A 16,239-nucleotide genomic window follows, 5' to 3' on the forward strand; every position below is an offset into this window, starting at 1 on the left:
CTCTCTTGCCACTCCTCGTTGGCCAGCCGTGTAGACAGGACAGTGCCTTGAAGGCTGACCACAGCCCTTGAAAGGGTAGCCCCAGGGGGGCTGGGAGTCCTGCTGGGCCCCCAGGGGACTGTGGTCCCGCTGTGGATGGAGGGACGGGGCACTCACCGTGAGAGCCAACATCACCTCGTGGAAGTTCTTATTCCCCACGATTCTCTTCTTCACTGCTCGGAAGGCATCTTTGGGGCTGGGAAGAAGGACAAGGGGAAGGACAGGCTGAGGAATGGAACCTCCTTACCCCACAGAGGAGGCTGCGCGCCTAAGGTCAGGAGGCACTGGGAGACGGAACGGCTCTTATTTACCCGTCTCCCTTGGTCCCGCCCTGTTTTGTGTGCCCAGGTTCTAATCACATCAGAATCTTCCTGTCCCACCAGAATCCTCAGTAGATGACGACTGCCTGGCAGGGATTCTCAGTGAGCAGTCTCTGGACACCCTGCACTAGAATCCCTTAGTGGGGAGGTGTGAGTGCTTGTTAAACATGCGGAACCCCAGACCCAACCCTAGACCCCCTGAAGCAAGCTCTCAGGGGATCTGCATGCCCACCGTGCCCCTGGGGCTTTATATGCAGTAGTGAAGGTTAAGCACCAATAAGCTGCAGGCACAGAGTTCTTGTGCCCCATCCTGGCCAGCTCCTCTGCTCACCCCTGTTTCCACCCAGGCCTTATCAGGCACCAGATGTGCCCACACCAGGCTGGGTGCTGGGACGCACTGGTGAATAAGACCCTCGGCCCTGCTTCAAGGATCACATGTTCCAGGGAGACCCACCCAAGGGAGGGAAGCAAGCAGGTCCCGAGGTAAGAGCGAGTGTGAGTGTGTGAGTGTGGGCGGGCGGGTGGGTGCCGGAGGTCAGGGAAGTCTTCTCCCAGGAGGTGGCGCCACAGCTGAGCGTGAAGGATGGGATGCAGCCAGCTGCGGGGAGCAGGGCACGCGGTTCGTGGAGGCAGGAGCCTGGACCAGGGCCCGGGCAGGCGGGCGGGGAGGAGATGAAAGGAGGCCGCTGAGCGTTGGAGGAAGGTGGAGGGAAGGGCTGGGGAGGCTGCGTGGTCATGGCAGGGAAGCCGGCGGCAGCCTGTTCTCCCCACCCCATCGGTAACTCCACTGACGCCCCCAGGCCTGCCGCCTGCACCCTTGCCGCTCAGCCCTGTACAGGGGAAAGCCACGTTGCGCGGACTGTCCTGGCCTAGGAGTCTTCGTGGCCCCCCCAACTTCCACATCTACCGGGTAGAAGCCCAGCTAAAATCCGCTTTGCCTGTGGCGCTTCCCCAGTCCTCCATCTCCTGGGTGCACTGACCCTGGGACTGCCCGGCTAGAGAGGATGCTCCCTAGAGGCCAGGGGTGGCGTCCTCCTCTGACACTTTGCCTCCCCAGAGCCCAGCACGCTACAGGAGCTCAAGCAACACTTCTTAGGCCGGGGAGGGCCTGTCCTGCTGTCTGCTGGGCATCTGTCAGTGCCAAGCCATCACGGGCGAGTCGACAGAGTCGGGAACCCTGACATGACATGGGCCCCCCGACAGGAGTGACGGCGGCAGGCAAGGCTTTCTGGAAGAGACTTGCGTGGGGGTGGCTGTGACGGAGATGACACGAGGGGTGAAGGGCCACGGCCCCTAATGGGGTGGGACCCTGCCCCTGAAGTGTGAGGGCGCTTTTCAACCCAATGCCCTGGGGCAGCCCCTCGCCCTCTGGGCTCCATCTCAGGGGAAGGTGGCTTCTGTTCCTGGCTTGGCCACTCCCCTGTGGCCACGTCAGCTCTCTAAAGGGACTTGCTTCCACTCCTTACAGAGTGACCCAGAAGTTCTGGCCTGTGTGCCACTACTGTGGGCCTACCGTGTGTCTAGTACTCTGCCAGGAGCACAGCACAAAGTGGGTGGCACGGAGGCCACACACAACCCAAGGCGGGAGTGGACGAGAGACTAAAGCTTAGATGACAAGCTCTGTGAGGTCAAGGGTCACATCTGCCTGGCTCACTGCTGGGTCCCCTGGGCCTCGTGCAGAGCCTGGAACCCAGGAGGTGCTCAAATCAATAGCACCTGAACAAGTCTGACCCCAGTTCTGCCGACGTTTACAAGGGAGATGGGGACTTGCTTCTCCAAGGACACAGCAGTGACTTTCAGCCCCGACATTCAAGAAGAGGCTCAGTGAGGTTTTCTGCCTCAGTCTCCTCTCTTGGTGGCCCTGCCGCCCGCCCACCTCTCTCACCCCCGACACTTATGAGTCCAGATGCAGGGGGGCGTGTCCCCTCCCAGCGCCTCGGCAAGCCCATGGCACACGGCTGGGGAGCTGGAAGGTTCTGGCAGCCCCCGTGCAGTCCTAATTGGCCTTGACCGTGTGCTGCAGACTCCCACAGCCTCCTCAGGCTCTGAGCTGGGTGCTCCCCGTCTGCTCCCTCCACGCACAAAGCACCACGTGGTGAGAGGAACCCTCGCAGGGCAAATGGACCATCCCAGTGAAAGACGGGGAGAGAACTGAGGCCTGCTCCAACTGCGGAGCCTGTTTTTCTGGAACAGAGGCCTCATCTGGCGCTTCTTGCTGGCTGTGGTCATCACACCCCTCCCAACCCTTCCCTGGTTTCTCCTGAGAAGGACAGTGACCCTGCATCCATCCCCTCGCTGCTCCCCTCAGGGCCTTGGGCAGATTGCTGGAAGGGTGGAAGAGCTCTTTTCTGAGACAAAGACCCAGAGAGGTAAAGTGATTTGCCCAAGGTCACACCGCTGGTCAGTGATGCCGGTCAGAGCCCAGGAGCCAGGACCACGGTGCTTGCCCCACACCACATCTCTGGCGGGGCTGCCTGACCCCAAGCAGGATGCCGGGACCCGAGCACCAGAAATGCTCGGCCAAGGCTAACCTTGACCAGCCTCTCGGTTCCACTGCACGTCTACTCCCCTCCCTGTGGCAGCAACCCTCCCTGCTGGCCTCAGAGCTTAAGGAAACGAAAGTCCGTTCTTGCTCACTGGGGAAGCTAGGGGTCCCTGCTGCACAGTCTAGCCTGCGGCATGCAGGTGGGGCTTGGGGCTTCCTCCTAATTCTAAGAGCTGCCAGCTGGCCTTGTCCTAGGAAGATGCCTTCCAGGTGACGTCCTAGGAAGGGCCAGTCGACTGCACTGCTGCTGCTGGGTGGGCCGCACACCCCATATCTCTGGGCTTCTCATCCATTTGATGAGACAGTCAGACTAGATCGTGGTTCCGAAACGTTTAAGGCGCGCTGTTGTGGCCGCCCCGCCGGCGTCCCGCCTCTCCCCTGGGGTCCTCACCCTTCCTCGGTCTCATTGATGATGTCGCAGATCTCCATGTTGAGTGCCCAGTTCTCGCTCTGCAGGGAGCCATCTGTAGCTTTCTCTGAGGACAAGAAACCACAGGTCACACCAGCGTGTGGGGTTCCCAGACGGACAAACTCAGCGGGAGTGGGGAGGACAATGGGTGCTTTCCGGGCACCCGAGATGGGCCAGGCACCATATAAATGGTGTCACCTTCATTGCCCCATTTCGTCACTTAATTGTTAGAGTAGCCGTGCGAGGCCGGGGAGGGAGCCACGGCTGAGTCTACCAGATGGGTGAGCGGGACGGGGGTTCAGGGGGCCTGGCCTCAGAGTGCTTGTTTTTGACACGACAATATAGAGACAGGGTTTTGTTTTAGATTTTTGTAAAGAAATGTTCCCTCTTGACCCTTTTATTATCTTTTGACTTGGAAACCATTCACATGGTTCAAAATGGTTCAAAAGCTCCAAAGAGGCATCGAATGGAGAGTAAATCTACCGGCCTCCCCTGCCCCCAGCTCCCTCTTCCTGGAGGCCCCCAGTTTCCTCTCAAATCTCCCAGAGATATTCTTTACCTCCAACGCCAAGGACACAGGGTTTTAAATCCCGACTCTGTTACCAACAGGAGGCCTGGCCGTGGTCTTCCTCTACAAGCTAGCTTGTCTGTAGGTGGGTAGAAGCGCCCCAGGGTGTCTGATGATGCAAACCAGGCACATGCATGGTACTTGGTGCAAAACAGGTACTCAGTGGGTGGTGGGTCTTTTTTTATTGTTTTTCAATTGAGGTGAAAGTCACACAACATAAAATTAACCATTTTAAAGTGAACAGTTCAGTGGCATTTACTACATTCACAATGCTGTGCAACCATCCTGTCTATCTGGTTCTTGGGGTCAGGTCTCCAGGCCAGGAGCCACTACGAGATTCTCCAGGCCTGTCGAGGCCACAGTTGGTGGCCCTTTGCTGTAAGATCTGCTCAGTGTTGGGACCCGGCTGCCTTTCGTGTGCTCTAGTGTGAGAGGAGGTGGGCGAACAGTGAACACAGGAACAGAACATACTATAGGACGTTCAAAAACGTTCTTTAAAATCGAAGTGCTGGGGCTTCCCTGGTGGTGCAGTGTTAAGAATCCGTCTGCCAATGCAGGGGACACGGGTTCAAGCCCTGATCCGGGAAGATCCCACATGCCGCGGAGCAACTAAGCCTGTGCGCCACAACTATTGAGCCTGTGCTCCACAGCCCGCAAGCCACAACTCCTGAAACCCGGGCGCCTTGTTGCTCTGCAACAAGAGAAGCCACTGCAATGAGAAGCCCGTGCACTGCAACGAAGAGTAGCCCCCGCTCACCGCAACTAGAAAAAGCCCGTGCACGGCAACAAGGACCCAACGCAGTCAAAAAAAAAAATCAAAAAAAAAACCCCCGAAGTGCTGTCCTTGCGTTCACATCACCCACTTTCCCTGCCCTCTCCATCTTCTAGATTCCATCCTCATGCAGACCTGACTTTAAAACAAGTTCCAACTGGACACAAGATGGCGTACTAGGAGGATGCAGAATCCGTGTCTCCTTCCAACCAGGGCACTTACCAGGCACTGGTGAGGGACCACAGACACTTAAGGGGACGGGAGGAACCCCCAGTGACCGGCTTGCGGGATCTTGGTTCCCAGGCCGGAGGTTGGGCCTGAGCTCCTGTGGTGGGAGCTCCGAGTCCAAACCACTGGACTAACAGAGAACCTCAGACCCCAGGGAATATCAATCGGAGTGAGGCCTCCCAGAGGTCCTCATCTCAGCACCAAGACCCGGCTCTATCTAACTGCCTGCAAACTCCAGTGCTGGACGTCTCAGGCCAAACAACCAGTAAGACAGGAATACAGCACCACCCATCAAAAACAAAAAAAAGAAATGACAAAAAAATTTTTACGGAGGAAGGAGCAAGGTAAAAACCTACAAGACCAAATAAATGAAGATGAAATATGCAACCTACCTGAAAAAGAATTCACAATAATGACAGTAATAAGATGATCCAAAATCTCGGAAACAGAAGGGAGAAAATACAAGGAACGTTTAACAAGGATCAAGGAGAACTAAAGAGCAAACAAACAGTGATGAACACCACAATTACTGAAATTAAAAATACTCTAGAAGGAATCAATGACAGGATAACTGAGGCAGAAGAACGGATAAGTGAGCTGGAAGGTAAAATGGTGGAAATAACTACTGCAGAGCAGAATAAAGAAAAAAGAATGAAAAGAACTGAGGACAGTCTCAGAGGCCTCTGGGGCAAAACTAAACGCACCAGCATTCGAATTATAGGGGTTCCAGAAGAAGAAGAGAAAAAGAAAGGGCCTGAGAAAGTATTTGAAGAGATTATAGTGGAAAACTTCCCTAATATGGGAAAGGAAATTGTCAATCAAGTCCAGGAAGCGCCGAGAGTCCCATACAGGATAAATCCAAGGAGAAACACGCCAAGACACATATTAATCAAACTATCAAAAATTAAATACAAAGAAAAAAATATTAAAAGCATCAAGGGAAAAACAACAAATAACATACAAGGGAATCCCCATAAGGTTAACAGCTGATCTTTCAGCAGAAACTCTGCAAGCCAGAAGGGAGTGGCAGGACATACTTAAAGTGATGAAAGGGAAAACCTACAACCAAGATTACTCTACCCAGCAAGGATCTCATTCAGATTCAATGGAGAAATTAAAACCTTTACAGACAAGTGAAAGCTAAGAGAATTCAGCACCACCAAACCAGCTCTACAACAAATGCTAAAGGAACTTCTCTAGGCAGGAAACACAGAGAAGGAAAAGACCTATAAAGACAAACCCAAAACAATTAAGAAAATGGTAATAGGAACATACATATCGATAATTACCTCAAACGTAAATGGATTAAATGCTCCAACCAAAACACACAGACTGGCTGAATGGATACAAAACAAGACCCATACATATGCTGTCTACAAGAGACCCACTTCACACCTAGGGACATGTACAGACTGAAAGTGAGGGGATGGAAAAAGGTATTCCATGCAAATGGAAATCAAAAGAAACCTGGAGCAGCAATTCTCATATCAGACAAAATAGACTTTAAAATAAAGACTATCACAAGAGACAAAGAAGGACACTGCATAATGATCAAGGGATCAATCGAAGAAGAAGATATAACAATTGTAAATATTTATGCACCCAACATAGGAGCACCTCAATATATAAGGCAAATGCTAACAGCCATAAAAGGGGAAATCAACAGGAACACAATAATAGTAGGGGACTTTAACACCCCACTTTCACCAATGGACAGATCATCCAAAATGAAAATAAGTAAGGAAACACAAGCTTTAAATGATACATTAAACAAGACGGACTTAACTGATATTTATAGGACTTTCCATGCAAAACAACAGAATACACTTTCTTCTCATGTGCTCATGGAACATTCTCCAGGATAGATCATACCTTGGGTCACAAATCAAGCCTTGGTAAATTTAAAAAATTGAAATCGTATCAAGTACCTTTTCTGACCACAATGCTATGAGACTAGATATCAATTACAGGAAAAAATCTGTAAAAAATACAAACACTTGGAGGCTAAATAATATGCTACTAAATAATCCATAGATCGCTGAAGAAATCAAAGAGGAAATCAAAAAATACTTAGAAACAAATGGCAATGAAAACATGACGACCTAAAACCTATGGGATGCAGCAAAATCAGTTCTAAGAGGGACATTTATAGCACTACAATTCTACCTCAAGAAACAAGAAACAACTCAAATAAACAACCTCACCTTACACCTAGAGCAATTAGAGAAAGAAGAACAAAAAAACCCCAGTTAGCAGAAGGAAAGAAATCATAAAGATCAGAGCAGAAATAAATGAAAAAGAAATGAAGGAAACAATAGCAAAGATCAATAAAACTAAAAGCTGGTTCTTTGAGAAAATAAACAAAATTGATAAACCATTGGCCAGACTCATCAAGAAAAAAAAGGAAGACTCAAATCAATACAATTAGAAATGAAAAAGGAGAAGTAACAACTGACACTGAAGAAATACAAAGGATCACGAGAGATTACTACAAGCAACCATATGCCAATAAAATGGACAACCTGGAAGAAATGAACAAATTCTTAGAAAAGCACAACCTTCCGAGACTGAACCAGGAAGAAATAGAAAATATAAACAGACCAAGCACAAGCACTGAAATTGAAACTGTGATTAAAAATCTTCCAACAAACAAAAGCCCAGGACCAGATGGCTTCGCAGGGGAATTCTATCAAACATTTATTAAAGAGCTAACATTTGAGAAGAGCTTCCTTCTCAAACTCTTCCAAAATATAGCAGAGAAGGAACACTCCCAAACTCATTCTCCGAGGCCACCATCACCATGATACCAAAACCAGACAAAGATGCTACAAAAAAAGAAAATTACAGACCAATATCACTGATGAACATAGGTGCAAAAATCCTCAACAAAATACTAGCAAACAGAATCCAACAGCACATTAAACGGATCATACACCATGATCAAGTGGGGTTTATCCCAGGAATGCAAGGATTCTTCAATATATGCAAATCAATCAATGTGATACACCACATTAACAAATTGAAGGAGAAAAACCATACGATAATCTCAATAGATGCAGAAAAAGCTTTTGACAAAAGTCAACACCCATTTATGATAAAAACTCTCCAGAAAGTAGGCATAGAGGGAACCTATCTCAACATAATAAAGGCTATATATGACAAACCCATAGCCAACATTGTTCTCAATGGTGAAAAACTGAAACTATTTCCTCTAAGATCAGGAACAAGACAAAGTTGCCCACTCTCACCACTATTATTCAACATAGTTTTGGAAGTTTTAGCCACAGCAGTCAGAAGAAAAAGAAATAAAAGGTATCCAAATTGGAAAAGAAGAAATAAAACTGTCACTGTTTGCAGATGACATGATACTAAACATAGAGAATCCTAAAGACGCTACCAGAAAGCTACTAGAGCTAATCAATGAATTTGGTAGACTAGCAGGATACAAAATTAATGCACAGAAATCTCTTGCATTCCTATACATACTAATGATGAAAAATCTGAAAGAGAAATTAAGGAAACACTCCCATTTACCATTGCAACAAAAAGAATAAACTATCTAGGAATAAACCTACCTAAGGAGACAAAGGACCTGTATGCAGAAAACTATCAGACACTGATGAAAGAAACTAAAGATGATACAAACAGATGGAGAGATATACTATGGAAGAATCAACATTGTGAAAATGACTCTACTACCCAAAGCAATCTACAGATTCAATGCAATCCCTATCAAACTACCAATAGCATTTTTCACAGAACTAGAACAAAAAATTGCACAATTTGTATGGAAACACAAAAGACCCCGAATAGCCAAAACAATCTTGAGAAAGAAAAATGGAGCTGGAGGAATCAGGCTCCCGGACTTCAGACTATACTACAAAGCAGTAATCAGTAATCAAGACAGTATGGTACTGGCACAACAACAGAAATATAGATCAATGGAACAGGATAGAAAGCCCAGAGATAGACCCACGCACATATGGTCACCTTATCTTTGATAAAGGCGGCAAGAGTATACAATGGAGAAGAGACAGCCTCTTCAATAAGTGGTGCTGGGAAAACTGGACAGCTACAAGTAAAAGAATGAAATTAGAACACTTCCTAACACCATACACAAAAATGAACTCAAAATGGATTAAAGACCTAAATGGAAGGCCAGACACTATAAAAAGGAAAACATAGGCAGAACACTCTATGACATAAATCACAGCAAGGTCCTTTTAGACCCAACTCCTAGAGGAATGGAAATAAAAACAAAAATAAACAAATGGGACGTAATGAAACTTAAAAGCTTTTGCACAGCAAAGGAAACCATAAAAAACACGAAAAGACAACCCTCAGAATGGGAGAAAATATTTGCAAAGGAAGCAACTGACGAAGGATTAACCTCCAAAATATACAAGCAGCTCATGCAGCTCAATATCAAAAAAACAAACAACCCAACCCCAAAATGGGCAGAAGACCTAAATAGACATTTCTCCAAAGAAGATATACAGATTGCCAACAAACACATGAAGAGATGCTCAACATCACTAATCATTAGAGAAATGCAAATAAAAACTACAATGAGGTATCACCTCACACCAGTGAGAATAGCCATCATCAAAATCTACCAACAATAAATGCTGGAGAGGGTGTGGAGAAAAGGGAACACTTTTGCACTGTTGGTGGGAATGTAAATTGATACAGCCACTATGGAGAACAGTATGGAGGTTCCTTAAAAAACTAAAAATAGAACTACCATACGACCCAGCAATCCCACTACTGGGCATATACCCTGAGAAAATCATAATTCAAAAAGAGTCACGTACCACAGTGTTCACTGCAGCACTGTTTACAATAGCCAGGACATGGAAGCAACCTAAGTGTCCATCGACAGATGAATGGATAAAGAAGATGTGGCACATACATACAATGGAATATTACTCAGCCATATAAAGAAAGGTAATTGAATTACTTGTAGTGAGGTGGATGGACCTAGAGTCTGCCATACAGAGTGAAGTAAGTCAGAAAGAGAAAAACAAATACCGTATGCTAACACATATATATGGAATCTAAAAAAAAAAAAATTGGTTCTGATGAACCTAGGTCCAGGACAGGAATAAAGACACAGACGTAGAGAATGGACTTGAGGACACGGAGAGGGGGAAAGGGTAAGCTGGGATGAAGTGAGAGAGTGGCATGGACACATATACACTACCAAATGTAAAATAAATGGCTAGTGGGAAGCAGCCGCATAACACAGCGAGATCAGCTCGGTGCTTTGTGACCACCTAGAAGGGTAGGATAGGGAGGGCGGGAGGGAGACGCAAGAGGGAGGGGATATGGGGATATACGTATGCCTATAGCTGATTCACTTTGTTATACAGCAGAAACTAACACAACACTGTAAAGCAAGTATACTCCAATAAAGATGTTAAAAAAAAAAAAGAAAAAGACCAAGTTCCAGCAGAGTGTGCAGAGACAATTCCATACTCTGCTTGTCTCAGGCAAGATTCCGCCCCGCACGTTACTCCTGCGGGTCTGTCAGGACCACACACGAGTTTTTAACCATCGGTTGGATCAGCGTTTAGGGCAGTAGCCAAGTTCCCCCATCATGGCTGTGTCTTCAGCTTCAGAACCTGGCTCCAGGCTCAGAGCCCTCACACCCGCGGCCTGAGTGCACCCGCGGGCATAGCTCTGTGGGCATCTCCCAGGAGCCCCGATGGACCGGGCACACGGAGCTCTTATTCCACACGATGGTGCAAGGGAGGCTCTCTCACCACCCTGCTCTCGGGTGAGGGCCCTCACGCGTCCGTCGCACAGCTACTGACGTGGCAGGCCTGCTCTAGGCACTGGGGATGCAGTGTGGACAGATGGACACGGTCCCTGCCCTGCGGTGCCCAGAGAAGCCGCACTCCGAGCCAGGCCCGTCAGGATAGACGGGGCAGACTCCGTGTGACTGGGCAGGGCCCTCTTCCAGCTGGGCAGGCAGCCCCATCCTGTGGGCAGAGCCTGGGCTGGGCTGGCACAGTCAGCTCCCTACAACGGTGGCTTCCATGATCCTGGTTTTGAAACTGGCCTGACTTCAGTTCCACCCTGGGTCCCCCTTGGGTCCTGCGGGCTGGATGGATGCCAGGGTGGCCCAGGACACATGCCAGGCAGCTGAGGCATCCAGGTATGGACCCAGCAGCTGGGTGGGTTGCTTTGCTCCTGGGTTAGGGCTGAGAGAGGGGATGAGAAAGGTTGCCCTTTAAATGGGTGAAAGATGGACTCGCTCATCCCACAACTATGTCCTGGGCGTGGCTTCTTTGGGCCACACTCCCACCCCGGGAGTCACACACATACTGAACCACATAAGAAGAACCAAAGAGAGCTGGACAAGTGCCTCCTGAGCGGGGGGCTGGGCCCTGCTTTGGAGGGTCTGGGGGACGATGGCTGGTCAACCACGCAGAACTGCTCCTCCTTCGGAAGCCACGTCTCAGTGACTTCCTGGCCTGGGGGATTCGCCAACCTGACTCCCGACCGCCTCTAAGGGGCCCCTGAGTCCTGCCAGTTCCAGCCCCTGAGGCTCTCTCCATCCCGGCCTGGCCTTCCCTTCCCGCCTTGCCCTGGGCCACTGCCCCAGCTGGGCCACCGCCCCGCCCTCGTCAGCCACGCCTCGGCTCCTCCTGCCTCCCTGCCCCCATGCGTCCTCCATGCTGACCCAGAGTGAACCTTCCGGAGCTTGAAAGTGACTGTGTCCCTCCCATGCCCCTTCAAAGGCTCCCTTGCCCCCAGCTGGGCCCTTCCGCAACGGGAATATTTTAACTTCCCAAGTTAGATGCTAGGTAACACCAAGCATTTGTTAGCTGTTAGCTGTTTATGTAAAGGTGATTCAACCTCACACCTATAAGGCTACACTATTCCCTTGTCTAATGAGGAACCTGAGGCCTGGAGAGGTCACACATGGTGGAAAGGGAGGATGGCTGTGGATGCCACTGCCCCCGCCTCCCATCAGGAGTCAGGGAGCTCTGCTTTTCCAGAAGGATCCGCCTGGACCCCTCAGGCCATCTGCCCCCTCCTCCACTAGCAGCCCTCTCAGTGGTCCCACCATTGATGCCCTATGACCTCTCCCAGTGACCGCTGAAAACGATGGGCGCCTCCCTTCTCCTGTGGGAGAGAAGGGCGGGGTTTCAGAAGGGATTATGATCATTTTGGAACGGCAAGCGGGCAGCTAAGGGGGCAGCTGGGACATTTATGAGTAAGAGGCAAGCCATCCCAAGGAACCAAGGTGGATGCGTCAGGACCCCTGGAGCGCGAGTCTGATGCTAACCTGAGTACAGGTGCCAAGTTCTTTAGTCCTGAGTGCCAGTCGTGGGCAGAGCCATTAAGAGGATGGAGTTTTTTGGAGGGAGTCGGGGGAAAGGGGGGAGCTTCAGTCAGTCTAAATAGGTGTGGGGGGGTGGAGAGGAAGAGGAGGAAGGGCAGAAGAGAGACAAGAGCCATCTGATCAATTCCAGAAGAGAGGTGTACCCAGACCCCTCCCCTCAGATCTGGGAGAAGTCTAAGACTTCCTTAATAAACATGTCCAAGGGGCAGGCATGCTCCGTTAAGGGCAGAAATTTAAACCCACAGGAATCTGGGGATATGTGTTCTATTTTTGGTTTTAACCACAAAAGTAACTCAGCTGGCTATTTTAAGAAGGGGGGATAAAAACACTGACAATGGTTACCAGTTCTAAAAGACAGCCCGCTGACTTGTCCAGCTCTGGGCTGTTGGCGGTAACCTTCGGAGGCCCTGCCCTTGTCCCTAGCTCCTGAGGAAGCTGGGCCCTGCAAACCACCTGCTGTCGTCGGGGGCTGGCGGGCGGTGGATGGGGTCCCCGGGCGTCTTTCTGTCTGCTCTGTCCTCTCCACGTGGGGCTGGTGCCCGCACAGCTGGGCTGGGCGGTGGCGCAGCTTTGGAGTGGGATGAGCCTGGCCCCACCTCTGAACTCGGACGCCATGCGCAAGGATCCGAGCCTCGGAGTCTCGGTTTCCTCATCTGTGAAACCAGGAGAAGACTGACTGCCTCCCTCACAGGTGTTGGGACTCTTCAGCCAGACAATGTACGTATGGTGTCAGCTAAAGGGCAGCGACGGGTCACTGCTAAGTCCCATGACTGTGACTTGGACCGAGAGCAGCAAAGAGTGGCCACCAGACACTCTCCAGCCCCGGGGCCCTGGTGTCAGCCTGCGCATCCTCGGGGGCACCCTGGGTATCTGGCGAGCCTGCCCTCTCGGCCACTGGGGAAGCCCTGCTTTGCAGGAAGTCATTTCCGCGGCAATCAGGGGACCCGTGGTCAGCACTGTGGATGTGAGTCACACTGACCACCTCCTGCCAGGTCAGCCCGAGGGCAACAGCCTAGAGCCTTCTCCCCACCACCCTGCATGTTCACTCACCGGGGCTCCAGCTGAGGGTTCCAGCTGCTCAACGCCTCCATCATCATGGCCACGGCCCTGGCTCAGGCACTGTCTCCCACCCAGACCTGGACCGTCACCTCCACACTCTCCTCTTCCAACATAAATCCAACCAGTGCTTTTCTCTGTCTAAATGTCATCCATGACCCCCCACTGCCTGAGGGTCAAAAACCGGACCTTTTCAGGGGCTGAGAGGGACAGCTGGGGCTGAGCTCAGCCCCGACCCACTGTGTTGTTCTCCCTCCCTTTGCGGACCTTGTTCTTTCAGGCGTTGGGGCTTCTGCCTGGGATGCCTGGCTCCCCTTCAGGCCGGCACTGGTTCACAGGTGATGACGAGACCACCCCCCACCGGCCCACCACACTGACTCGCTGGGCTGTCACCACACACCAAACACGGGGCTCTGCACTTCACAGCAGCTCCGCCGGCCCTCACCACAGCCCCTAAGGCAGAGGATGGGTACGCTGAGGGGCACAGAGAGGCCAGTGGCTTGCCCATGGTCACACAGCTTGTACGTTGCAGAGCAGGGGTTTGAACCCAAAGAGGTCTGGTTCCCAAATCCGTACCCTTAACCACTAGATTACGTGCCTCTCGAACATACTCAGCATGTGTCACGTAGGCCCTGGGAGACGTCAGAGAGCAAAACCAACCAGGTCCTGCCCTTGGGAAGTCTACAGTCTGGTGGGCGGCCACAAGTGACATTACAGACGGCAAAAATGCCCCGACGGAAAAGAGCAGGCACTGAGACAGTAGAGGGGCTGAGATTCAGACGAGCCGATGGGGACGGCTTTTAAGGCCCTACCCCAGTGTCAGCCCCGCAGTGTCACCTCCAACTGGGCAAACCGTGCCAGGCCTCATCCCGCACTGTGGCAGTAACACTGTGGACAACAGCGACCAAATGACCGGCCTTCGCTGCATGTCAGCCTGCGCAGGACGCGGCGTGGACCTCTTGTTACTGCCCTACAGCCGCCACCACGTGTGGGCACAGCTGATGCCCACACCTGGCAGTGGAGTACAGGGATGCAGAGACGGGCCCGGGGGGCCTCTGGACCCGTGTGCTCTCCCTCTGCTCTGCCCCCGCCTGCCTCGGCTGGACCCTGAGCTCCGGGGACATCTCTGTCTCACCGGGGCCTACCCTCTGGTGGGAAGGAGGGTAGAGGTTCGGCCAACGTCTGCGGAAGGAGCGGCCGAGCCTCCAGACCCCCTTGCCGCCCCAGTTCAGTGCTGAGCACCTGTCCCCACCCCATCCCGGGGAACATTCCTCATGTTTCACTGACCCTAAGCTCCCTTGTCCACTCTTCTTTTATTTTTGGCCACGCCACACGGCTTGCGTGATCTTAGTTGCCTGACCAGGGATCGAACCTGGGCCCCGGCAGTGAAAGTGTGGAGTCCTAACCACCGCCAGGGAATTCCCCCCTTGTCCACTCTTGAGCCCCTCTGATACTGGGATGTTTCTTACAAACGATGACCTGTCAGAGCTCAGCTGGTAGATTTTTCTTTCTAGATTCAATGAAATATGGTTTGTAAATAGTAAGGAACTGTCTTAAAGGTCAAGGTCGATAGCAGCCCTAGTCCCACCTTGACTATGACCAGGTCTAGGGCAGGGCTCACCCACCCGGGGGATACGGATAGAATGGGAGTTAGCTGACCGTGATCAAGAAAGCAGTGACACGGTGCGTCAGCTCTACCCAGAGCTCCCATGGGAGCCCTCTTTCGAGATCCTTCTCCCATGACTGGCACCCCTGCAAAGGTGCCCACAGCCGTTTTGTTTTTAGTCCACATTCATGGAATGTCATCTTTCCAGTGTAACGGCCACCTACTAACGTCACTCAAAGGAACCATGGTGAACCTCTGAGGAGATTTCCTTCTAGTCTTTACTGTTTTCAGGCTTTAAAAAACACATCTGCATAATTTTTTTTTAAAGTGTGTAATGGTATTGTGATTATGGCTTGTTTGTTGGTTCCTACATGGGAATCCTATTCCATGCCCTTAAGAGACAAGCTGAAATATTTATGAACGAAATGATATGCTGTTTGGAATCTGCTGTAAGTAGTACCCACCCTTTTGCTCGACTCCACTCCCCCCACCCACCAGCTGCCTCCATCCCTTGCCCAGTACCCCTTTATCCCATCTGCCCCCCAGTTGCCTCCTAGATGCCCTCTTCCCGCCCATCTATTCTCCGTCCTACGACACGCTCGGAGCAGCTACTGTGCCAGGTGCTAGAGAGGCCTGTGCCCTGTGCCAGGTGCTAGAGAGGCCAAGAGGGAGAAGAGAATCCCTGCCCTTAGGGAGGCCCTACAGCGGTCAGTGAGAACAGCTGGACAGGCGTGTTCAGTGCAAAATGACAGGTGATGTGACTGAGGTCAGTCTGGGGCGCTGTGGAAGCCGGGAGCAGGGGGTCAGCACCTCAGGGGAACCGGGAAGGCTCCGGTGAGGAGGTGCCGACTGAACTGAGCACAGAGCACAAGCTGCCAGGTTGGGGAAGGTGAGGAGGGACGTTCCTGGTAGAGGAAGAGCACGTGCTGAATGAATGAATCCGTGATGAAACCTCAGGGATGACGGGAAGAAGAGCAGAGATGAGGGGCCTGAGGGTCAATCTGAAGGACCTGAAGGAGGGAGAAAAGGCCGTGCTGAGACGGGGAAAGATCCAGGAGCCCAAGGGAGGCTGAGGGTCAGGAGGGAGCAAGGCAGCTGGAGGAGAAAGGCAATGATGCCAATGGCTTGGCAGACCAGTCTTCAAAGCCAGACAGAGGGAATCAGGCACAGACACCCCCTAGCCTGCCCCCCAGCCGCTCCTTCCTCTTCCCCACCCAAAGCAGCAACCTCTCTCCCCTTTGCCAGAGCCCGGTCCAGGAGTGGGTGAGCTACCCAGTCCGGATCCCTGGGGAGTACAGGGTGTCGGCGGGGCCTTGTCGGGGAGGGGAGAGCCTTGTCCACC

At 51.5% G+C, this 16,239-nt stretch overlaps 1 protein-coding gene across 5 annotated transcripts in view; it reads right to left on the minus strand.

The window, feature by feature from the left end:
- The window catches only part of TOM1 (target of myb1 membrane trafficking protein), a 46,089-nt gene that overhangs the window by 19,680 nt on the left and 10,170 nt on the right, over positions 1–16,239 (minus strand). For all 5 annotated transcript variants that reach the window (XM_033866161.2, XM_033866162.2, XM_033866159.2 and 2 more), the window contains exons 2-3: positions 3,296–3,380; positions 157–235 (exon numbers count right to left, since the gene is read on the minus strand). In XM_033866161.2, coding sequence (XP_033722052.1) covers positions 157–235; positions 3,296–3,380 — 164 coding nt within the window. The remainder of the gene's footprint in view (positions 1–156; positions 236–3,295; positions 3,381–16,239) is intronic.

The sequence above is a fragment of the Tursiops truncatus genome, chromosome 11 (genome assembly GCF_011762595.2).
Source record: "Tursiops truncatus isolate mTurTru1 chromosome 11, mTurTru1.mat.Y, whole genome shotgun sequence".
Classification (NCBI taxonomy): domain Eukaryota; kingdom Metazoa; phylum Chordata; class Mammalia; order Artiodactyla; family Delphinidae; genus Tursiops; species Tursiops truncatus.